Here is a 23,681-nt window from a genome sequence, read left to right as displayed (position 1 = left end):
TTCCAAAAGCAGCAGCAAAGGGCGCTTGACAAAGATCAATGGTTGGGCGATCGTGCGCTGTTGACCGATATCTCGGCAAATAGTGGATGATGTTTATGTCATAATTTGTGTTAATAGGCAGCAAGCCAACGTATTAATCGACATAACGGCCAAACTCTATTATATTCTCTCAGTTATTGGGCCCAGTCACCGCGCGCCTCTGTCATGCGGTGCAGCATAACTTCAGGCGCACACTACTGCCGCCATCTATCGTCGAAAAGATAAGCATATGGAGACAGCCTGCCCCGCGCGACTTGCAGCCTGTGGGCTGTGTTCATTGCAGGTTGCATTAATAAGCGCCGCCGAATACCAACTACAAAGTAACGGTCAACGGATGTTGCCTGCATTAGGCACAGCTTGATGTCAATGATACGGGATACCTATTAATTCCCCTCGCCCCGCTGTGAAGAGCCCGCCATGTCTCGCCCCGTCCCTGACACAGTCGTCTGTCGCTCCTATCGCCAGATTAACGCCGGCACCGACCTGGCGCTGCGCTACAACGACGTATCGCCTCTGGAGAACCACCACTGTTCTGTGGCGTTCACCATCCTCCAGGAGCCGGCCGCCAACATACTGGCCCGCCTGAGCCCCGCCGAGCAGCGGCGCGCGCGCGAGGGTATCATTCGCTGCATCCTGGCCACCGACATGGCCAGACACAACGAGATCATCGGCCAGTTCCGCGAGATCGTCGACGAGTTCGACTTCTCCGAGCCGATCCACGTGAACCTGGTGAGGAGGAGCAGCGGCGGGCAGTAGATAGGGATGGGAAGGGTACATAGAGCATGAACGGTGTAACAAGGAGTGGGGCTTGTGTCCAATTCTTCAGGGTGGCGAGGGTGTATGCGTACCCTGCACATTTGAGCTGTGTCTGTTAATCGACTTCAATCGGATGCCGCCTCCTGCCTCACTGGGTGGCGATGGAAGGTAGAAGATAAAGCCCGTGTATGACGCCCTTATTCACTTCGGCAGCTGTCAATGATCCTGATCAAGATAGCCGACATATCAAACGAGGCTCGCCCGGTACCGGTGGCCGATCCCTGGATCGACTGTCTCCTACAGGTCGGTATAACTCGATAAACAGTTAGTAGAGACGAGCACTCAAACAAACACAAGCAGACGAGCGACAACACTGACACTGCACTGTACAGTGTACGGTTAGACGTATGTAGACGTATGTAGACATACATGTAATTGCCATATACGAGTAATTGCCTCGTATGTCGTTGCAGCTGGTTAAAACGTGGACGACTGCACGGTACACACGCACAGCCATACGGTTCAGCATACCTGCAACAACAGACTCGAGCTGATCTGCTGCACCTGAGTCTTGATGTGGCACCACAAGCTCCTTGTAATACCATTAAAAATACATTTTTTATCGTAATAAAGTTTATAGGACGTCTTCCCTGTACGCATTTGCCGTCTTGCATTGTCTTATGCTATAATTAAATGTTATGTAAATTGTTAATTCTGTACCGGATGACGTTCTGTGTTCATTACGGAGCGAGCGAAGCGAGCGGAGTCTTTCCTTAAACGGAAATTTCTGAGTATGTGTGGCCGGCGAAATTTCTGAGTATGAGCGGCCGGCCGGCCTGCCGGCCGGCCGTGGTCACGCTTTTGCGAGGCTTATATCTCAGCAACCACTTGACCGATTTACATGCGGTAATTTTTGTAGGGTAGCTTCATTCCTTCTACCAAGTATTGGACTATTCCTGATGCATGTGGGTGACCCCTTATGCACGTGCCACGTGCAAAACGAAGAGGTGTCAGTTTTATAATTGTTGCAATATCTCGGTAACTACTTGGCCGATTGCGCTGAAAGTTGGCATGTAGGTAGGCACCCACTAGGCACTGCATATCCATGTGCCAGAGTTGGGGTGCCGCTGCACGTGCGCACGTGCTGGGGCGTTTCCAGATCTCGAGAACGGCTCGACCGATTGCGCTCAAATTTGGTACACAGTTAGGGACCGGTTAGTAGGATAGGATGCCGTGCACAAGTCAGTTGGGACCCATTTTGCACGTGCGCACGTGCAGGCCGCTTCCAGATCTCGAGAACGGCTGGGCCGATTGTGCCCAAATTTGGCACATCGCTAGAGACCGGTTAGTAGGGTGCCGTGCACAAGTCAGTTGGAGGTACACCCTCGCAATTTCGTACGTGCAAGGCCCACCCTCTCGCTCGCTCCGTTAGTCGCCCCAAAAGGCGTTATACTGGTAATACCTGCTAAAAGCTTTAAAGCAGATAAGTATAGGCATAAGTCGCAGGGAATAGAGAAATACTATGTCACGCTTGTGCGCTTAGTAGGTATACAGTAACTTACTCGTAGACGTTACTGCATACCCACTGTTACCCGTTTTAACGTTATGTTGCCAGTAGACGTCTTAACTTGTTATAAAAACTGTTTGTTGGATATCACATCTTAGCTTCAGTCAAGCTGCTCCGGCGGCGTATGTCCCTGCTTGACAAGCTTGCTTTCTCTGTAAGAAGGAGTAATCCCTATGCTGACGATTCACCCGCTGTGCCTCGGCAGGAGTTTTACAACCAGAGCGACCGTGAAAAGGCCGAGGGTCTGCCCGTGACACCGTTCATGGACCGCGAGAAGGTCAACAAGGCCGCCTCCCAGTGCAACTTCATCTCGTTCGTGCTGATGCCGCTTCTACGGCCGCTGCCGAGCTGCTCAAGGAGCTGGAGGTGAGTGAAGGACAGACGGTCGAGCCGCACCTCAGGTGCCGGGGAAGCCAATATCTTACACGGTATATGAATGGGGAATAGAAATGGCTTGATGCAAAGCATGCCGCCATTTTTGTCACATTGCTGGAAATAATTGCATCGCCCGCCATGTACTGTTACATAACATGAGTAATTGATAGGGACACTGTGCTCTGTGGTGTCATGAACTGCAATTGAGTCCTATGAATGCAGCGAACTTGTCTCTTCGCTACTGAAACACTATTTGTAGACGGTAAAGCCCTCTGCATGGACCATAGTTGGGAAGCTATTTTCAATTTAGCCGATACCTGCGCCCTGCAGTGGTCGCTCCTTTGCCTGCTCCTGACGTCCCGTCCCTCTGCTCCTGCGCAGGGTCTGGTGCTGCACCCCGCCCGCGAGGCTCTGGAGCACTACTCCCGGCTGAATGAGCTGCCCCGCTCGGCCCGGACCAGCCTGGAGACGAGTGTACTGAGCGGCCTCACCGACGCACCCATCGAGCCCGTCCCTGAGGACGCGGAGACATCTGAGGACACCCTCAACGAGGCGGAGGTCAGCGAGCGCTCGCCAAATTCAAGATCGCCACCCGGAACGACTCGGTGTGCCGCCGGGTGAGCGAGGACCCTCCGACGTCCGTCTCGCTGCCCAGCTCCGGCTCCGGCGAGGGCAGTCTGCGCATCTCGCGCTACTTCCGCTGGATGCTGTCGCGGACGGAGGAGAAGCGGCCCTCCTGGTCGGGCCCGGAGCGCACGCCGGCGCCGTGGTCGGCTGATGACGGCCGACCGGCGCCGGCCCGCCTCCAGCCCGCACGACGCGCGACTCATCACCAACGGACGGTCCGGGGCGCGCGCCTCGCCCGTGCGCGCGCCAAAACCCGGCTACCTGCGCTCGCTGGTGCTGAAGAAGCGCGAACAATCGGCCGGCGCGCGCGACGGCTCCAGTTAGACGCGGTGCTGGCGGCGGGCGCGCGGGTCGCGACCGGCGCTGGCTCGAGCGGTGTGCGCTTCTGTGAAGGCGGCGGAGAGTCCCAGCGGGGCAGCGGGTGGTGCGAGGCCAGTGCGAGGTACCCAGGTGTCGGGTGGTCCCGAGACGTGCGCTGCGGCGCTGCTGAGGTAGGGACGGCCCAGTTACGTTCGGTCGGCGCTGCTCCCGGCACTGTCGGCGTCGCTCGCTGTTGTGTTGGTGTTTGCCGTCTCGTCTAATGCCAAATCTCGCTGGGCCGTGGGGCGGGGCCGACCGGAGGGGTATCGCGCGGCAGACAGCCGGGAGGTGTCGAGTCTCAGTGAGACTGGGGTTGGCTGGTTCTCAGTGTTTCGTCCGGGTCAGATTATAAACGAGCGATGCTCCGCTCGGGAACAGGACCGACTTGCGGCTGCCACTCCTGTCGCCAATGCCCCAGTATTTTTTTTTTCTCTCTCTCAAATGTTTCGGTGCGTGTGATGCCGCTTCGGCAGCATAGAGGCCCGTGCATATCACTATGTAGATGTGTGTCATTCCATAGATTGTGGACCAACGTCCTTTTTACTGTTAGTTGGTCAATGTGAAGTTTCAGTGCTACTTAAAAGAGATTTCAAGCGTAGACCTGACAAAAGTTGAATGACTATCATACCACAAATTTTGCAATGCCCGGTGCATCGTAGTATTTGGTGAGACGATGCCCAAAATAAGCTGCCGAAGTGGCAGGCTTGTGCTTATTTATTATAATTTATTTTTAAAACCCTTTCGATTTACGTTGTCGTGGTTCATATGCGGCCTATGCAATGCTCAGTTGTTCTCTGTCTTCTGGTAACAAGTCTGACCATGTCTGACATAACATGCGACACTATCTTATCGGCACAACAAAAGTCAAACACTATAGCTCCTATCCCTCAGACCTAAATAGCCTACATGTCCCTATACATATAATATTCATATCAGGTCATATATGTCATGTGTTGAGCTGTGGTGAAAGGAAGAGCTCTTAAGAGCAGAGCGAGATGGGACAAGTAGGATTGTTGATATTGTGTCAGGTAAGTCAGCTGTATCTGTTAAAGAAACGAATGACCTTGCGGTAGCCATTTTCGCAGGGGAGCTGTGCGCTTTGTGCAGCGAAGTGCACAGTTACCGATGTGTTATCATACCATAGGCTATGCTGTTAAAGAGCAGTATGGTGCATGTGTCTGAGAGTTGTATATCGAGAATATCGACGGCTGCTGGGCGGCCCCAGTCACAGTTTGTGCGCTGTGCGATAGTTCCGAGGAAGGGGCGTGTGTATGGCACGGCTACCGGCGCTGGTTTTGTACGCCCTGTTTTCGTTGATTCGTCTGTTTGTTTCGCCTCTGCAGTGCAGTACTGTGGTGTGTGTGCCCGGGTGACCTGTGTCCCGTTCAGTGATGTTATTCGGGCGGCGCTCGGGCACAGCTCGGCGGCTGTCCTGGCGCCGCGGCGAGCTCGCTGTTAGGTCCGGCGTGGTTCTCGTGCGAGGGGAGCGGTCGGCTGACAGGTTCAGTTGCGACTTACCAATGAGACATAGTCACGGGCTACGGTACTCGGGGCGGAACTCGCGCAGCGCCTGACACCCGCCCGCGGGCCAGCGCGAGAGCGTTATATTCCGTCTGTGTGCGTGAGTGAGTGTGTGCAGGCGCTCTCGCTGGTTCATGTGCCAATGTTGTGTTCACCGGTCGCGGTGGGCGAGACTTCCAGTATTAGCTGAATGTGCGACGTCGCCGCGCTCGACAGACAAAGCCCGGACGTCGCGCTTCACTCGGGTATTGCTGCCGCCGTTTGATACTGACAATGGTTGATCAAAAGCTACGCTTCGCATTGATGTTGATAGTTGATACAGTTGTTTGTAACTCTGGTCCGCATTGGGTCCGTGTGTGTGTGTGTGATGTGGCGGAGGCAACGACGACGGGTTGTAATCGACTCAGAGGAGTAGATCGGCTCAATGAGGCATCAAACTTCGATAACGCCTGCTCGAGTGGGATCCGTAATCCTTTCAGGTAACTATTAAGAACTTGAGCCTCGCTAAATGATTTAATTTGCCCGCTTCTATCCTTTTATGTTAGGAATGCCGTTCGCGACACAGCACTTTTATACTTGTGGAGATGCAGGGACATATACCTATGTTTTTTTTTTATAAATTTACTCCGAACCTTTTGAATGGAAGGATTCACAATGTCAGAGTCCCCGGCCCGCTAAGCGAAGCTTGTTACGGTGACCCTGCCCTCTACCCTCCGATCGCGCAATTCCAGGGTGGTGTTTCACCGGTGATAGCAGCACGCTGCTATTCGTGTCAAATTGGGTTTCCATGGAGACGTCAACAAGCCCATTGCTCCAACACTACCACAAGTGTGACGTCAGCAGAATAGCAGCGTGTTGCTATCACCGGTGAAACACCACCCTGTTCTATGGCTGAATTTGGAGTCCAAAGTTTAACGTGCGCACATAGCCGCGCACGGCCGGTCCCCTCACTGACTTCGCCTGGCTGCGGCCTGCCACCAACCGCAACCATACCTGTCAGGAGGCCCATAAACGTCAAGCGCCCGTCGCGCTACGAACCCGGACTGTTATAACCGGGAACGCGTGCTCTCACCACGCGGAGTCCAACGCTCTACCCACTGAGCTACGGGACCGGCATATGATAGTACGGCTAAGCCTGTGGAGTTACAGACGTCTTTCGGCATTTATTGAGAGCCAAATTTTGTGTGTGGGTGTGTGTGTGTGTGTGTATGAAATTCGCGTATTTCAACGGAGCCCGAAGCAAAGTCACAATAAGTTGTATAATAAGCCATAAGCTATTATAGGTTGTAGGTATTATCAGCTATACAAAGCTAAGGAAAGCTGTCCTATTTATTATCTTCGACAGGCAGAACTATTCTGAAACTTGAAAATGTGTGGAAATTAGAGTAGACAATGTATTGTCTGTAATATACTTTACACTTATTCTTCCTAAGCACGAATGAACAAAACGCCTTGATTTGTCGGCGAAAATGCCGTTCTCCGCGAGGGAACTCAGTTAAAAAGCCTAGACAACTCCGTTTTTCTGTCATTCTGCCACGAATTTAGGTTTTAGGTGCCGAGCTACTTACAGATCTTTCCCGTAGCCGATGTTCTAAGAGAAGGTACATATTCCGATATCATGTGACAAAAACGGTTAAGATACAGGGAAATACGAAACCATATTGTATCCTTCTCTTAGGCTGTAATCTTTCGCGCTAGCCTTCTTCCAGCAGTCGTATTAAGTAAATATAACTATTATAGAATGAATTGAATTAAGGTCTGAGTCTGGTGCCGTCTATCATTAGTATTATGTTACTTATAGACAGGCGACGCATCTGCGTCCTCTCTGGTTTGGTCATCACGTGATGTGTATGCTGTATACTCTGAGCGGTCGCCGTCATTACATTCACTGTAACTCAATATGAGATCTAATTCTGAACGTCATAGTGGTCCGCGTATATCAAACACGAGGCTATTAGTGAGACGGCTTTCGCGTCTGATTCATGAGAAATGAGAAGGATAAAAAACTTGTGAAGGGTTTCGGAAACCACACATATGTAGGTACCGTAGGTACCTATCACAGAAAGAAACGAATGGAAATGATGTCTTCCCTTCGAAAACGAAATAAGAGCTGAACTGAATCATAAATAAAACATGAGATAAAAATAAGATATTCCATTACAGGTAGGTACTAACACCGATGTATTGTTCGCTAAATGAAAGACTGCCATAAAATCGAAGCTTTGTTTCCGACGTTAAATGCCTAATGGACCGGCTCTTTATGCTCATAAAGGTACCTATGCACAATGCACATCGCACAAACATACGATTTTATGTCTCACAGAGATCACTGACCGGTTACTAGTTAGATACCGAAATATATTTTCTGCACTTCACGAATCGCTCACGTGATCATGCAGGTAATGTTGAACACAGAGTTTGGGACAGTTCTCGGTAGGTCAGCTTATCTATTTACCGATAGATGGCACAAGTGGTGAACGCCTGGAATCATACTGCACCGCACAACAGCTGAGCGCTGCCGGTGCAGCATATCTGCAGGCGTTCCACGCTGGGGTCACCTAGTTTCGAGAAGATGCATGTGCTAGTGATGAGAAAACGGCCGTGCCCACATTCGCAGAAAATGATGAAAAGAATGAGTTTTACAATTGCTCGATTAAGGCAAATAAGAAACAAAACAATGCTCGCAATGGTAACACAAGAAAGCATGTTACATAAGTTGTTTTGCTGTTTCGACCTGCAAAGAAACCACTGACAAACCATTAATGCGAATGCTCTTTTACTCAGACGGAGCCCATTGTATGACTGGCTGCCAGTAGCAGTGTGGCTTGTCCGCTGCGTTTACTTATAGGCGGCGGAACGGGGGGGGAGGCACCGGGGCACCATGCCCCCCTTTGATTTTGGCATTTTTACAATAGCCCTATGGGCGTTGCATGAAAAGAATGGGACCAAAAGTCGGCAGTGCCCCCCCCCCCCCTATTGAAGGTATTCCGCCGCCACTGCGTTTACCCGTACCTAATCCACTCAGATCCCCTCAAACAACACCGCAATTCGCGCTGCCTCCTGCTCCGCCCGTTCTCGAGCCGGCGGCGACATTTTGCCACGGTGCTCCGCCGCGTCGGCGCCGCCCCACCTGTCGTCCGAGGTGTTTGCTCAGCTCGACTTTACAGCCGACTCGCAAACAGACCGATTGTCGTCCTGCCGGGGCTTAGGCCGACCTAGCCCGACAGTGGGGTGCATCCGGTAGACCGCCGGGGAGCTAAGGTGCCTGACGGGTGTAGGTGTGAGAGTGCGGGCGTCAGGAGACACGTGGGTGTAAGACTAGGTAATATGTAGGTATGGAAGCCAAATGACTGGTGTGTGTAGATGTGCGTGCGTCAGCCAGGATCCGGGCGGTGGTCAGTCAGGAGTCAGGCGGATGTGGACTGGAGACGTCAGACGACGTTTTATGTCTTCACCAGCGGATGAAGACGTAAGACGTCGGTAGGTGTAATGCCTGTCGGACTGTTTGTGTAAGGAGAGTCGGGCGGGTATGGGACTGTGGGAGTAAGACGTCAGTAGGTGTAACTGCCTGCCGAAGTGTAGTCTGTGTAGGCGAGACGAGTCGGGCGAGTGTGGGCGTGCGGACGTCGGCGGCGGGTGGGAGCCTGCAGCGGCACTGCGCTGCTGGAACTCATCAGAGAGGTAAACCATCAGGCAAACACTGCACGGCCCGCGGTAAACTGTCTGTCACTGGAACAATCAGCACGGCCACCGCTCCGGGAAACCGAGCTAAATCGACGCTGATCCAAACAGCCCAAACGACCGATCGCCGATCGCTGACGACGGCCGTCGGCGGCGGCGTGACGGCGGCCAGATCAACCCCCCCCCCCCTCCCCACAGCGGCGGAGGCGGACTGCGCAATAGCCTGCCGTGACTCACTCTCCCAGGATCGTGGGACTTTGATATCGCCCATATGCACGTAGATCAAACGACCCGGTCCCAAATGCCCTACGCCGTCTGATTTAGATTTCTATTTTTGGTCATTTTACGTCCACCCTCGTTTCCGCTTGCCTTGTTCCATTTAAGCCCGTTTCCCACTTGTAGGTATAGATCTTTTACACCCCGTGCAAAGTTGTATTCCATTAGCCCTGTTATATATTTTCTATCATTTATTCAATTCACACCCCGCAGTGTCAGGCTAACCTGCCCTAAATATCCCCAGCTTCACGTTCACAGTTTCTGTCAATTTCGAATCTATTCGCCTGTCATCCGTTCAGAAACCGTTGCCTTTGCCTAGTCCTTTTACAGGATGCCAGGCGTTATGATGGAGAGTAACTTGTTTATAAAGGTGTTCAAAGTTCGTCTACATAAGATCCGAAGAGAAGGTGTCCCAAAAACCGTCAGCATAACAAATGCAAATCATATACAAAATGCCTTTCCAAACTAAAAATTATCATTCAGTCATAAGTCATCTATGATCTCACCAAACTTAGCCTAGCCTAACCACGCCGCGTATTAAACGGGGCTGTTGCAAGCTCAGCTTTACCTGCCATTTGAAGGCACAATTGCTTATTTGCTTGGCTCAAAAGTTTGGAAAACTTATCAAAGTCGCTGACAATTCTTTCAAGTCCAAAAACTTTGAGCGACAAAACATACTCTCCGAAGCTTAAGTTCCATTGTATTGAAAATGAGCGTCGAAAGCACAAGCTGAACGTTATTCAAGTTCACGACCCTCCCCAACCGAGAAATTACTGAAAAACCGTCAGCAGTGTCCGAGACACATTGGTGTGGGATACCAAGATACCTATCGAATAACCCCTTCAAAGCCCATTCAAACAAATAATTCCAAATTTGGCGAGCACGGCTAACAGTTTCTCTCTCCGAGACGTGTCCGCATATCAAAACAATAATACGCCACTCTCAAACAACTCATCTTATGTCACGCCGACCTCCCACAACTCATAACCGTGGCGCCATCTTTCTAACAATCCCGCAGGCCCTCCCTCTCTCCCTCCTCATCTTCAGCACACCTTCCCGAATTCACTCTCCTCCTTAGAACTTCACCTTCCTGGGCGTTCTGGTGGCGGGCGCGGCGGAGACAGCCATCGTCTGCGTCTCCCTAAAGTCGTGCTTGTAGTCTTCCTCCAGTGGCCCGTCGCCGATGGTCGCCAGTCGCGGCGCGGTGGCCGCCGCCTCCTCCTCTCGGCGCTCCGGGCAGTCATCGGCCAGGTGGTCGCGGCGCTGGCACACCTTGCACGAGCCGCCCTTCGGGTAGACGCCGTTGGGGTTGAGTGCGCAGTCGCGCGACAGGTGGCCAGTCTGGCCGCAGACGAAGCAGACGGCGTAGGGCAGTTTGCCGCCGTCGGAAGGCCGCCGACACTCTGACAGACGGTGCTCGGTAGAGCCACAGCGGAAACAGAGGCCCGTCACCGGAGCCTTCAGGCCCGGAGCGCGGTTCGGACAGTCGCCGATGAGGTGGCCCGGCTGACGGCAGCCCAGACACACCTGCCGGAGGAGGGGAGAGTCAGATGACGGTGAGTGGGGAGGGGGAGATACCGAATAGGCGCCATATACCGAACACAATTGATCGAAGAACGCACAGACGCGAGTAACACGCAACGCACTGAACAGTAAATAACTCCACTTATGTACTTCCCGGGATGGCACCTGAACTATACCTATCCACACTTATCTTTTAGTAAAAAGTCCCACCCAGGGCTATATGCCTCATGTCCACTCACCCGCTTAGCGTCTCGTTTGCGTTTCATCTCCTCGCGTCGGCGGGCCGTCTTCATCGTCTGCTTGAGGACCATCTCGGAGACGCGCTGCAGCTTCAGCTGGCGGCGCAGCTCCTTGAGCCGGCCCACGGCGTCCGCCGTCATCCAGACGCCGTCAAACTTCACCATCCGCTCCTCCCGCGGTGCGCCGCCGCCGGGGTTTCGCACGTCCGCCACTGTTCGGCGCTTCGCCGGCGGAGAGCGCTCCTCACCAGGCGTGTCCGCCTCGCCGTCACTCGCGTCGTCCTTGTCTTCCTCAGCGTCAGACCCCTGGGCAACATCAGCATGGTCTCCGCCATCCTCGTCGTCGTTTTCGGCCGCGTCGTCTTGGAGCCGAGCGGCGGCGGAGGTGGGCTTTCGGGCACCACGGGCCGCCAGCTGCGAGAGCAGCAGTCGGTGCTCGGCACGTTTGCGTTTCTTCATCTCGCGTTTGAGCGTCTGCGGGTCGGAGATGGAGGCTGCCAGCTCGGCGCGTATCCGCTCCAGACGCGGCACGGCACGCCGGCGCACCCAGTAGCCCTCGAACTGGGTCATCAGTGGACCCTCGGCCAGCAGAGGGGGACCGGAGGCCGCCGCCGGCAGCTTCTGCTGCCACTTCTGCTTCTGTGGCTTCTTGTTCTTGTTTTTCACAGGTAAATTACCGATGTTTTTAGACATCGGCTGTGCATCCGATGTCTCTTCTGCTGAGAAATCATCTCCATTTTGTTCATCTTTCATGATAGGAGGCTTCACCATGTCACCATCTTTTATGACATGTTTCTTCTTCTCTTTGTGCATGTTGGCATCTTGATTTTTCCTTTTCTTTCCTTTAGTTGGCGACTTAACATCATCTTCCCCTTGCAGATTGACATCAGGAACTTTTCCTTCACTATCTCCTTCCAAATCAACTGATGTGGCAGCAATCATGTTCAAATGCTTCTTCTTTTTCTTTTTTGCACCCTGAGATTTCTGTTCTTTCACTTCCTTATTTTGATAATTTTCCATGTTCACTTTGGGTGACTCAGCTTCCATTGAGTCATCTGCATCAGATTTGCTGGAATAGTCAACATCATCCGAGAATTCTTGTGGCAGACTCAGACGCTTTGCATCTATCTTTTTCCCCTTTTTCTTGCCAGTGGATGCTGTCCTGAAGTGATCTAGCTGAGCTGACAACTTTCCCTTGGCTTTCTTGCCACTACCTTTCAGAGTTGCCACAGGTTTTTTGACAACAGAGGCATTTGAATTGGCACCAGCAGCTGCAGCCGAGTGTTTCTCAGCTGATGGAGGTGCCATTTCTGACCATGGCGTAGCATCTAATGGAGGCTTCTTGATGCCTTTCGTTGAGTACCGAGCAAACCGAGTCATTGCTCAAGCTGAAATGAAAGAACAGTTCACATAAATTATTGTCGGACACAAAAATGAAAAATGCAACTTTTTACCATATTACATTTACACAATGATTTTGACAAAACCACTCATTTTAACAAAATTGACTACCTACCTACCAATAGCCTCTTCAACTCATGTCAATGAACCTAGTTACAAATCATGCGTTCTGCGGGGTAAAATGAAATGAAGCTGAGCAACAAAATAATTTGAGAGCAAGGCCGTATATAAGCTTGAGAGAGATTATTAATAACAGTAACCTTCTTTTTAAAAACGTACCTTTGCCCTGCAATCTTCACAGACGACGCACGTGCGCACTGCGCGTGCTCCACCTGCGAGCAAAATATGTCGCTAGAGCGCCAAGAAGCGCAAATATGGAAGCATTGCACTAATTGCTACCAAATCCCTAAATCCCTTCAGCTCCCCCTATTCCGCCGTCGCCAAGCCGACGGTGCTGGATCGATGAGCGAAACACCTTCTATATACCCTGGAAACACCCACCACCAAAACCTCATCCCAGACCCTAGAAACGTTATCAAATATCAGTACTGTTGGCTTCACTGGAAAGGGGGATTAAGAAGACAAGCCTCGGTAAGTAATTAGAGTAGTCGGTCGCCAGACGCCAGGCATGAACTGTAAAGTTTTTGAAAGGCTTGTTGATGTTCGCAGTTCGACTTTCAAAGAGGCTTCGTATTTTTTTTTTCCGGATGGCGTTATTTCCCTCGCCATCCGAATCAGGAAGTCGACAATACAATGAAAAATCCGCAAATGCCTACGTGAACTTTTTCGAACATCTCGATCTCGGCTTACATCTGCTGAAACAATTCGCACTCCTTGCGGTGTTTCCAGACGCGACTGTGAGGTATGGAGGAGCCGTACCCGTTCGCGGCGCTGCAGCTGCTGCTCACCTCCTACCGGCTGAAGCGGTGGCTGCACCTGGACGACGAGCCGCCGCCGCCGCTGCCGGACGGCTGTGAGGACGTGGACGTGGGTCAGGTCCAGGAGCTGGTCGAAACGGGCCTGCTGGACGGCCTGCTGCCCCACCTGACGGAGGTGCTCGGCTCGCGTCCGTCGCCCGCTCCGGCGCCGGCCGCCGGCCGGCCGCGGGAGCGGGGTCCGGGCCGCGGCCGGCGGCGGGACCGTGACCGCGATCAGCGCCGGGAGTTCAGCCTGGCCGAGCAGGACGTCATCATCACCATCCAGGTGCAGGACGACGCGCAGCGGCGCTGCCAGGAGTTCAGCTGCGCCAAGCAGGCGCTGCTGGAGCACATGCCGTACTTCCGTGACGTGGTGCGTGGTCAACAACTGGAGAACGTCGACATCACCATCCACTGCGAGCTGGCGGTGTTCGGCTGGCTAATGCGCTGGCTGGAGAGCCGCTCGGCGGACGCCGCGCCGCCGGAGCTCTCCGCCGACGTGGTGGTGTCCGTGCTCAGCTCGGCCGACTTTCTGCGCATGGAGCCACTCGTGGACGAGTGTGTGGCGTTCATCGGAGCTGACCTGTCGGCGGTGGCCGGTCGGCCGGGCGTGGCCTGCCTGAGTGACCGGCTGATGGCACGTCTGGCCGCCCTGTTCGACCACCGCAGCGTCGAGGCGCTGTCCGAGCACGAGCGGCTGCGCAGCCGGCTCTACTGCCAGCTGACCGCGAGGCTGTGCGGCGCACGACCGCGGCCCGCCGGAGCCCACCAGCGCACCGCAGCGCAGCTGTTCCGCTGTGCCGACTGCGGCCGACTTCTTCTACCAGAGGTAGCAGCTTACATACCCTGCGCAGCGCGTAACCTAGCCGTCTGCGCCGACGGCCGCGTGGCATACCGGCACCGCCGCGATACCGACTGGCAGCTGGGCGCCCACGTGGCCCAACTGCGGCGCCAGCTGCGCTCCTGGCGGCTCGTCTACTGGCGTCTGTGGGCGGCCGTGAACTTCCTCTGGTGCGCCCGCTGTGAGGCGCCGTTCGCCGCCGCCTACCTGGCCGGCTGTCGGTTCCACCCGGAGCCGGCGCGTTACGGCACGCTCGGCCGGTCGGCGTCCACCCCTCTCGGCCACCACCCGTGCTGCGGGGGTACGGCCGTCCAGTTCGACCCACTCCGGCTGCGCGGGAGTGCTGGGTGCCTCCTCCGCGACCACCTGGTGCAGCCGGCGCCGGACGCCGCGCTGCGAGCTGATGATGGTGTGTATGAGGATCTGCTGGAGCACCGCTCGCTGGCTGTCGAACCGCCGCCGGCTGCCGGGGCTGAGGGGGCGGTGGAGGGAGGAGGAGACGCCGCCCCGCTGCGCGCTCAGACTGAGCTGCAACTGGTGCCGTCTGGGGTCAGCGGCGGTGGCGACTGCGGCCTGCTGCCTGCCACGCTGCGGCCCAGGGAGGGCGAGGCTGCCGCCGCAGCTACACCACAGCGCTCCATATCGCTGGACTCGGCCGACTTCACCGCTTCAGATGACGAGGAAGAGGGTGCTCCTCCGCCGGAACCGGCGGCCGGGGCGGGGGCGGGGGCGGCGCGGCCGCGAACCGCCCAGCTGTGGCGGCGGCGCGGCGGCGAGCGGCCAGAGCCAGCGCCGCCGCCGCCGCCCGCCGTCTGGACCCCGGCCGCCTCGACTCGTCACAACCAGGACGCCCAGCGACACCGTGAGACCGGCGAGCTGCGGCGGCTGGCCGACCAGCTCAGCGGCAGGCAGGCCGGCTGGCGCGCGCGGCGCGGACTCGCCGCTGCCGGGTCGTTCCTGGTGATAGAGCGCGAGCTGCGGGCCTCGGCAGAGCCGCCGGCGTCCGACGGCCGACACCGGAGAGGAAGGAGGAAATAGTGCTGCGGGTACCTGTCCGCAGGTCAGAGGTAGCTAGAGTCGGGAGATCTTCGAAAAGTCACGACCCAGTCAGGTGCACCATTCAATATGAGCTCGCTTGTAGCGAGATAATAGGTATGGGCGCCTGTCTCGTTGCACTCAATGCGCAGTACGGATTAAATACACCAATAACGCACAACCTGTTCGCAGATTACCTAATTAACGGTAGAAACGATTGACAAACAAACTGATCAATAACAAAGACCATATATTAAAAATGTAAGATAACTAGGCTTCATAATATCGACTATGTAGAAAACAAATGCACCTGACAAGCTGAGATAATATGCACATAGACAGCACGACACTTGGCATGCTTCACAGCTCAACAAACCATTTCATATGGCAGCACCACTTCAGCTATGCACTTTTAGCGGTCAGAGCTGCCCGAACAGCACATCATCGTCATCATTAAACATGGCGTCGATCTCGGCCGCAGAAATGGTATCCGGTTTGTGTTTGGCGGCCGCTGGGGGCGGCGGCGCGGCGGGGGCGGGGGCGGGGGCGGCCGGTCTGGAGAACAGCCGGAGAGCGGGGGAGGCTGCCGCCGCCGCCCGGGGTGGGTGTCCCGACCCGGAGGTCAGGGGAGAGGTCGCGGTAGGTCGACTGGCGGCCGGCGCTGAGCGCAGGGCGGGGGACGCCGAGTTTGCACCTCCACTACTGCCACCACCGGTTCGCTGTGGGGTGGAATAGGGCGCTGGTCGGCCTCTGGAGGAACCCCCGCCACCTCTGCCGCGCCATGAGCGGCCACCGCGGCCCCGCCAGCCGCGGCCGCCGCCGCTGCCGCCGCCGGACAGCTGAGGGGTCGGGTACAGCTGCGGCCGAGGCGGGGACGGCGGAGGAGACTCCTGGAGTACGGCCACCTCTGGCGGCTCCTCCACGAGCCGAGCGGACGCCAGCTCGGCCTCACTGAGCTCGGACAACTGACGGCAGAGGGCGAAGGACTGTTACCGACCACGTCAACTTGGTGGGAATGGGTTTACGAGTACACATATTGGAACAAGACACAAATCGCTGAGGAAATCTGCCCGATAGCAGCTGATAAACAAAAAGCATCTATATCAGAAACCAGAAAACGAAATATAATCTAATTAACATATCCAACTTTCACCAGCCAAAAGTAAACGGTAACCGTTTCAAAGTAAAGCTCATATGTCACAGGCTCCTGAATCTATAATTCCACTGCGTATTCCGTACCGACACCCCTGCCTCCCCTACCACCTACCCGGACGACGGGCGCGGGCTCGGCCCCGGCCGGCGTCTCCGGTGCGAGGTAGACCAGACTGCGACGGGTCACACTCAGATAGAGCCGCCGCGCCGACTCCCGCCACACGACCACGTCACGAAGCAGTAGTGCGCAGCCCGGCCGCAGCGCGGCGCCACCGTGCTCAAACGCGTCCTTGGCTACGGTTCCCTCCATTTGACCTGCCGGGTAGGCGAGGACGGATACAGTCATCACCCGTACTTCTGACTGCATGCTAAGATCTAGCAGTGATCTTCAAATACGGGCAGGGTCTCAGAAAAACACGCCCCAAATGCAGAAGTGTTACCATTTGTCGAATTCAGCGATCTATGACGATGAGCAGCTGTTCCATTTTTGAAAATATGTTGTCACTTGCCGAGTGTTCCATTTCTATGCACATAAGATAGCATCCTCTCTAGATCTGTTCAAGTAACTACAGACGCTTCTCGATACAAACAGCTCTCGATGTTTGTAAATAGATTCACAAGGATGCCCTAATTGCCTGAATAAGCATTCTCCCCGGCGATCCAAATCACCAGCTACCGACGTTCTCCCTTCAACCGGCCGGTCCAATAGTCGCCCCCCCCCCCCACACACACACACTAACCAGTGGGGTCGCGGAAGGTGGCCTGGTAGCTGAGGTCCGAGGTGGGCTCCAGGCTGTGCAGCACGGCCGCCAGTAGGGGCACCTTGCGCAGCTGGTTAGCGGCCGCCGCGCGGCGCACCGCGCCCAGGTTAATGCGGCGCGGCAGGCCGTCGGCGTCGGCCGGCGAGAGTCGCAGCTCGGCCAGTAGTCGGCGCCACGGCCCGGCCTCCCAGGCGGCAGTGTCCTCCGGCTGCGAGAGCTGACTCTGAGCGGAGGACGTGGAGAGCGGTGAGCGTCGGCGAGTTGTGAGATAGGGTAAAGACGCCGCAGTGTAGGATAACAAAGGTTATGCAGGAAAGCGTACTAAAAATGCGAAACAAAAGGCTGATCATTGAACGCATTTGGGCTTATCGTCCTTACTTCACATTAACGGTAGAAGCTCAAGTCGGACCTTATTGATCGTGGCTGGTGTTATTTCCACCAGTGGAATAGCGAACGACACATGCAACTTCGTACACAACGTTTTCCTCAACAACGGGCAATATAACATGCATACTGCATAGTGCATACGTAATTAAAGCTAAACCACACACCAATACAAAAATGTCCGAGTCTGCCAGTCTCTCACGAGTTCACCAAAGTGACTACAGACGGCCTCGCACCCGCTCACCTCCGAGACCGGGTCATGCAGGGTGGGGTCATCGTCCTCCCCAGCGGCGATCGGGTCATCGTCCTGGAGACTGACCTCGTGCGCCAGTGTCAGCAGAGAGCCCTGTAACAACCGCCACAGCTGGTCAATACTGACACCGTATTATGGTCAGCAGGGAGCCCTGTAACGATTACAGGTCAGGTATAGCACCTCATGGGATCAGCAGGGAGCCCTGAAACGATTACAGGTTAGTTACAGTGCCACAGTGGAATCACCAGGGACTCGGCCTATAGCAACACAACAGGTCAATAATGGCTCACAGAGGTCACAGACAACGGACACAAGAGGTCAGTCGTTGTTCGCGAGCAGGCCGGGTGCTGCCACCGCGGCAACCGTGACCAAAGCCATGAACGAGAAATTACATTCACTAAAACGCAGTTCACACTTGCCCGTAAGGTCTGCCGGTGACGGGCCCGACACCGTCAAAACGGCCGAAACTGACGGAGCGACGGCCGTCAGGTCGACGGGCATGTGTGAACCGGCGGCGTTCGACGGCCGGCAACAGCTGACTGCGCCGGCGCCGGACCTGACGGCCGTCGCTTTGGAAAGTTCAGCAATGTTCAACTTTTGACGGTGACGGGCCCGTCGGTTTGAATGTCTGCGTGTTGGAGGAAGAGGAAAAGGAACGTTATCATGCAGCATGAAGCTTATATGCATTTTTAGGATCATTTATACCATTTTCCATCCATTTGTTGAGATGAAAGTATTTATTACGGCACGATATCTTGAGATTCGATCCCTGATTTAAATCAACGAACCGATTTGTCTTTCATTTAAATAAAGTTGCAGCATTATTTGACATAAAAATGTAAATGCGTGGTAATTTATTTCTGTAATTCAAATAATATTTTAACCTCTCGGCCTCTACCCCCTCCCCCATCCCCTTCCCCCATCTGCGTCAATCTCGAAAATGGTGCGCCATTTCTGTCACAGTATATGGCAGCCAATGGGAGCTACCAAATCTCAACTTTCGTTTGACGGGCTGCAGGCCGTCAGGTCGACGGTGACGGGCCCGACACCGACAGACTGACGGTCATGTGTGAACTGCGTTTAACAGTAACTGTCACGGATCCAAAGAGCTGCAGCAGTTGCTAATCTGAAATGTAATTCCAGAGCTGTGATAACACTAGAAACTATTTTTACATCATCTGCTTTCATTTCCAGGGAGCCACAGAATGTGTCTAAATGTGACAATAACATATGAGCTGGCCATTTGAGCGAATTCGTTTCGCAAGAAATAAAACGATAAAATTTATAGGCGCACCGGAAACATATGATCTGAGCTGTAATTTCACGGATAATTCACATCAGTCTAAGCCAGATAAGCAGAAGCTACGATCTTCATATGCAATTCTCCAACAAGAATGGGGGCGAAATTGCCCTGCGAAAAAAGCAATTGGAATGGGTTAACTATATTTTAACCAAAGAAACCACTTTAACGCTATAATCTACAATCTACTGTGGTGGGTACTGGATAGAATATGCCGGCCAATTGAGTCGACGCCAGCGCAGTCACACCTACCGTCATGGGTAGAATGCCGGCCGGTCCGGGGAAGCGTCTCTTCACTGCCGAGCCCGTCGAGCGCCGCCCACCGGAGCGTGGCACGCCAGACGACCGGCGAGAACCCGCCGGCATGTCACGTGACTCCCGGTCAGGGAGCGTCATGCCGGCCAGAGGTGAGTCACGTGCTCCGTTTCCAGGGAACGCCGACCCAGCGACCGGTGAGTCACCTGATCTCAGGTCAGCTAGTGGACACCGACTGGCTGGTGGGTCACGCGGCGGCGTTTTAGCACCGTTCCGCTTATCTTCCGTGTCACGTGGTGCCTCCCCTATGTCGTCCAGCATGTCACGTGGGCCAGTGGCGGCGCCGCTGGGCAGATCACGTGACTGAGAGCTGACGGCGCCGACGGTCGGGAGGTGGGCGGCCGCAGGAGCCGCCTCGGCCGCCTCACAGGCGTCTAGCAGGTCCGCATCCATTAGATCATCGTCGTCGGCGAACATATCTGCAGTGGACATCTCGGGCGAGGCCGGCGCCGCGGCGGGGGCGGCAGCGGCGGGGGCGGCGGCGGGAGCAGGCCAGGAGGGGAAGGTCGCCGCGCCGGGCCGCAGCCCGAACATCTGGCTGACGCTGACCGAGTCAGGGGTGCAGCTGAAGCCTCCCAGTCCCGGGTCGTCAGGGCGGTCCGGACGGCCGGCGCCGGGAGCCGCCCAGCCGCCGCGCCGCTCGCTGCTGCTGCCGGTAGGAGGGTGAGATGGCATCCGACTTGGAGGCAGGACCTCGTCCAGGAAACCCTGCAAGGTCAGCAAAAGAGGCATTGGCAAAACAGCAGCGAACAAAATAGGGGGAGTATCTGTTTTCACACAAGCAACCCTTTAACTCCCTTTAAATATTTTTTGTCTATAATCACACCATTTACCAACTGCAGTCTGCAAATGTCAATAATAGAAACACCTAACCTCAGCAAAATCAAAATCTTCATCTTCAAAGTTCATTTTCTTGAATTGATGCTCTTCTCAGACAAGATGCTGTGCAATTGAACTACAAATATCTGGAAACAAAATGCAATCATCAGGAAAACAAAGAAAAGGACAGAGATGGTCTGCCTTTGGTGGGAGCAGTGATGGTTCATTGTAATCTGAACCAGTTGTTTTAGCAGAGTTGAGTTGAACAAAATATGGTTCTGATTCACATTAAGGCTAAGCACATCATGCTTTGCCATCCAAGCATCAAAATTTGAATCCTGCCAAAATGCAAATATGCCTGCAAATACCATAGGTAGGTAGCCGGTAGGTAGCTCAAAAGACAGACCCTGCGTTCGATGTCTCTCGGACGACGAAGATTCTACACCGTCCGTCCAATAACATTCCATAACCACAGCCGAGCCCCCACAGACCTTGAACGTGATTGGCCGGACAACGTAATATCTTCGTCGTCCTAGACATCGAACGCGGGGAGTGTCTAGTCTAGAGTGCTGTCTAGTATTAACAAATTAACAATAAAAAAATAACATTTTCTGTGCATGTCACGTTCTCAATTCAACCCAAGTATCAAAACAATCCAAAAAATTATTACAAATGATTAATGGAATCCATCCCAGCTGGCAAATAATAAAATAGCGTGGCCCTCGTGATGGCTTAACACAAACTTGCGCACCAGCAGGCAGTGGGCTTCAGTTTAGTGATCCATGCCATGAAAATACAAAACTTGAGAAAAATAGCATTTTTTTGTAAGTTCCAAGTGACAAGCTGTGTGCGTTAACCAATAATATGTACTATATTTTTAATTGTTCGGTGGAAAACCTTGCAACACGTGCCGAGAATCAAATGTTGGCGCGCATAATCTCAATATACCCTGCGCATAATAAACAACTGCGCTCTCGATCAGCTGGGCTCTGGTATTAACTGGATAATTCGCCAGCTGACGCCGTATGGTGGCGCTAGTGGAGCAGCACCATATGACGTCAGCAGAAAACACCGTGAGCAGCTATGAAATGGGAGCGAGCAGCACGGAAATATCGAAAGGCGATGGACATGTACTGACTTTTGTCATTCAAGTACCACCAACAGCATACAAAAACCATATAATATCATCAAGACTGGTTCTGGAATCGATTCGTTCAGGTATTTAAAACACATACAAAATGCTTGTTACCAAATTCTGAAACAGTATAAGGATATTCTTGTTCCTTACTTTTACCTTGTGGAGTACTTTTACAATACCTTTTACTTGCTTTCTAGTATGCCCATCACTATCTGAGAATCTGGATTGCAACGCTGTAGGAAAACTTTTTTTTCATTTGTCATTTCTTCCACTTTTGAGCAGTGATAATTTATTTGGTTTTATACATTAAATAATGAAGACGGCTCCTAACTTTTAAGGGTTCTGCAGTGGCTCAGAGAGCAAAATCAGATGTTTCCTAGAAACTTGAGGCCACTATTTTCTTATATGCTAGATAATATACAAACATAGACATGTAAATAATGATACGGGTGTATAATTCTGCAGAGATATTAATTCAAAGTATTTAGCATCTTTCAAGAACCTTTCTAAAATATTCCATAATGACTTCTTTCAATACAAGGTGGAAGCAATTTCAGTTAACAATAAAGCAGCACAAGACAGTACCTTGAGCTACGATGATCCATAACCAATCGGCACCTGCAATTTGATCTTCGAGATGTACCCTGCCTCTGTAGTCTGTTCCCTGACTTTCCCTTTTCGTTGTGCCGGGTGAAGTGAATATTCTGTGAATATTCTTCTGACAGTCAGTTTTTAGTCCTACATTATGTTGTCAATCAGATTTAATTGGTTCAAAAACCGTCGTAGTCCGTCTCATTCGCAGTCTACATCTCTACATGCGCACCCATACATGCTCAAAATTTTCACTACGTATGTACTACGTACCCTGCAGCGTACCCTGATGAAAAATGTTTTGTTGAAATCAGAGACACTTCCCAAGGTAGGCCATCGTCCATGGCCATGTATTTAAGTCAAAACAGATGAAACAGATAAACACAATTCCAATCATCAAGTCAACCAGCATCGACAATCTGCACATAAGTTCTAAACCTATTGCAAGACTACTTTGTATTCAAGCTTTGTATTGCAGAAGGGTGAAAGCTGCATGGAATTATGCGACAATTTCAGCGTGCATCCACGCTCGAAAGAGCAGGGTTAATTGTAACAATACCATAATAATAACGTAATTGTAGGTGTTGTGATTCGGTTGTCTCTTGTCTGTGCTGGCCATTGCGCGGGCGGTCCAGCGGCGGAACTCGGCTTCGCCGCCGTGGCGCGCTGGCAGTTGCTCCAGGTGGCGCTCGGCACACCTCGCCAGATGGCGAGCCGGTCTCGAGGTCGCGGGTTGCAGACACTGTCAAGGCGGCGGTTCACGGCCCCGAGCTGCAGGGCGCTGCGCTGCCATGCACTGCTGCATTGGTGTGGCGTTTGAGAGGAATTCGTCTCGACGTTCCAGCGTTGCGAATGTGCGAGTTTGTTGATGTTTCCATGGAGACCCAATACACCGCTGCGCGCAGCGCGCTGCAGCACAGTGCCGTGAAACACCGTCCAAGTGTCGCCACGGTCGGCCGCTGGCGCAAGATGTCATCTGACAGCCGGCGAGGAACGACCTGAGGAGTGAGCCGTAGCTGCTTATGACGGACCACACAGAAGAACGCCTCACACTCCCGACAGGACAGTCCCCTGAAGTTCCTCATCGCCGGGCTGAGGGAGGGACGACTCGTAGTGTCTCAGTCAGGCAGAAGGTATTCCTGCATGCGGGCCGGATGCACCGAGCTTAGGGCCAGAGTCTCCAGTGGCTCCCCTGACCCCTAGCTGGTTTATGAAGTCCAGTTCGGCCACGGTGACTGGAAACAGGTCTGGAGGGACTTGTGGGCGGCCCCCAGGGCCGCAACGTCGCTGCTCGGCACTTCCTCCATGCTGGGGTTGATGGATTCCAGAATCCAGCAGGCAATGCCGAGTGCCCATCAGGAACGAGCAGCACAGGAGAATATGCTACGGGGTGTCCTCCTCCCAACAGACGGGGCAGAATGCAGCTCCGCAGTGATGATCAACACACTGATTGCACCCGGCTAGCCGAGAGGGCGCTTGCCTGACTGTAGCGCTACTGGGTAGAGCCGGTCCAGTTGCTGGCTGATAGCTGGTGGACATTCACAGTCGCTGATTGGTTGCCGCAAGTGGGAGTCTGCCACTTGTCAGCAGTCAGAACCAACTGGCTGGCCAGGCCTGGATGGTGCAGGCACTTGTTGCTGTTGGCAGCTTGGTGGCTTACTGTATGTCAATAAAGACTTGTACTTGGATGAGGTTACTCCCTTCCTTGGCAACAGAGTCCATTCTCCTGTTTCCCTCCAGGCCACAGGGGTGAGGGTAAGCTGGAGCACGCAAGCAAGCTAGGAGTGCACTCCGAACCTGTAACACAAT

General features: G+C 53.7%; 4 protein-coding genes across 10 annotated transcripts; 2 read left to right on the top strand and 2 right to left on the bottom strand.

Annotated features, from left to right (window-relative positions):
- Positions 1-504: 504 nt before the first annotated feature.
- LOC122386692 (high affinity cGMP-specific 3',5'-cyclic phosphodiesterase 9A-like) lies at positions 505-5,590 on the top strand (the record flags this gene model as incomplete). The annotated part of the gene is made up of 4 exons (XM_043376130.1): positions 505-768; positions 1,009-1,098; positions 2,568-2,728; positions 3,119-5,590. Coding segments are annotated over 4 exons (567 nt in total), but the record flags the coding sequence as incomplete, so codon positions are not given.
- A 4,294-nt stretch (positions 5,591-9,884) lies between these two features.
- LOC122386675 lies at positions 9,885-13,038 on the bottom strand. 3 transcript variants are annotated; one of them, XM_043376095.1, is made up of 3 exons: positions 12,646-13,038; positions 10,966-12,353; positions 9,885-10,729 (listed from the first exon to the last, which is right to left on the bottom strand). In XM_043376095.1, exons 2-3 carry the CDS (start codon positions 12,343-12,345, stop codon positions 10,277-10,279), a joined length of 1,833 nt encoding a protein of 610 aa, XP_043232030.1. In that variant the 5' UTR covers positions 12,346-12,353; positions 12,646-13,038; the 3' UTR covers positions 9,885-10,276. The 3 variants fall into 3 exon arrangements, with proteins under 3 accessions (XP_043232030.1, XP_043232031.1, XP_043232032.1); XM_043376096.1 differs by having other exon boundaries at positions 12,627-12,654; XM_043376097.1 differs by lacking the exon at positions 12,646-13,038 and adding an exon at positions 12,482-12,635.
- Positions 13,039-13,502: 464 nt separating this feature from the next.
- Positions 13,503-15,330, top strand: LOC122386691 (uncharacterized protein KIAA1841 homolog). The gene is made up of 2 exons (XM_043376129.1): positions 13,503-14,812; positions 14,918-15,330. Exons 1-2 carry the CDS (start codon positions 13,636-13,638, stop codon positions 15,160-15,162), a joined length of 1,422 nt encoding a protein of 473 aa, XP_043232064.1. The 5' UTR covers positions 13,503-13,635; the 3' UTR covers positions 15,163-15,330.
- A 59-nt stretch (positions 15,331-15,389) lies between these two features.
- On the bottom strand, positions 15,390-21,117 carry LOC122386693. Of its 5 annotated transcripts, none has more exons than XM_043376136.1 (7): positions 21,092-21,117; positions 20,198-20,289; positions 19,262-20,032; positions 17,701-17,802; positions 17,052-17,295; positions 16,427-16,626; positions 15,390-16,124 (listed from the first exon to the last, which is right to left on the bottom strand). In XM_043376136.1, the coding sequence occupies exons 2-7, from the start codon at positions 20,231-20,233 to the stop codon at positions 15,579-15,581; spliced, it is 1,899 nt and encodes a 632-aa protein (XP_043232071.1). In that variant the 5' UTR covers positions 20,234-20,289; positions 21,092-21,117; the 3' UTR covers positions 15,390-15,578. The 5 variants fall into 5 exon arrangements, with proteins under 5 accessions (XP_043232071.1, XP_043232066.1, XP_043232069.1 ...); XM_043376131.1 differs by having other exon boundaries at positions 21,055-21,114; XM_043376134.1 differs by having other exon boundaries at positions 21,041-21,100.
- Between the last annotated feature and the right edge of the window lie 2,564 nt (positions 21,118-23,681).

The sequence above is a fragment of the Amphibalanus amphitrite genome, unplaced genomic scaffold, assembly GCF_019059575.1.
Source record: "Amphibalanus amphitrite isolate SeventyFive unplaced genomic scaffold, NRLGWU_Aamphi_draft 000259F_arrow, whole genome shotgun sequence".
In the NCBI taxonomy this organism is placed as follows: Eukaryota; Metazoa; Arthropoda; class Thecostraca; order Balanomorpha; family Balanidae; genus Amphibalanus; species Amphibalanus amphitrite.
This window is presented reverse-complemented; position numbering and strand designations above follow the sequence as displayed.

Bases quoted from the DNA above. Each gene is read 5' to 3' on its own strand.
- LOC122386691 (XM_043376129.1), top strand. From the start codon at position 13,636: ATGCCGTACTTCCGTGACGTGGTGCGTGGTCAACAACTGGAGAACGTC. The intron at 14,813-14,917 runs GTGCTCCTCCGC...CAGAGCCAGCGC, and splicing joins TTCAGATGACGAGGAAGAGG to CGCCGCCGCCGCCCGCCGTC.
- LOC122386675 (XM_043376095.1), bottom strand. From the start codon at position 12,345: ATGACTCGGTTTGCTCGGTACTCAACGAAAGGCATCAAGAAGCCTCCA. The intron at 10,730-10,965 runs GTGAGTGGACAT...CTCCTCCGGCAG, and splicing joins GCAAACGAGACGCTAAGCGG to GTGTGTCTGGGCTGCCGTCA.
- LOC122386693 (XM_043376136.1), bottom strand. From the start codon at position 20,233: ATGAACTTTGAAGATGAAGATTTTGATTTTGCTGAG. The intron at 20,033-20,197 runs GTTAGGTGTTTC...CTGACCTTGCAG, and splicing joins AAGATTTTGATTTTGCTGAG to GGTTTCCTGGACGAGGTCCT. The intron at 17,803-19,261 runs GTAGGTGTGACT...CGGTTGTTACAG, and splicing joins CCGGCATTCTACCCATGACG to GGCTCTCTGCTGACACTGGC.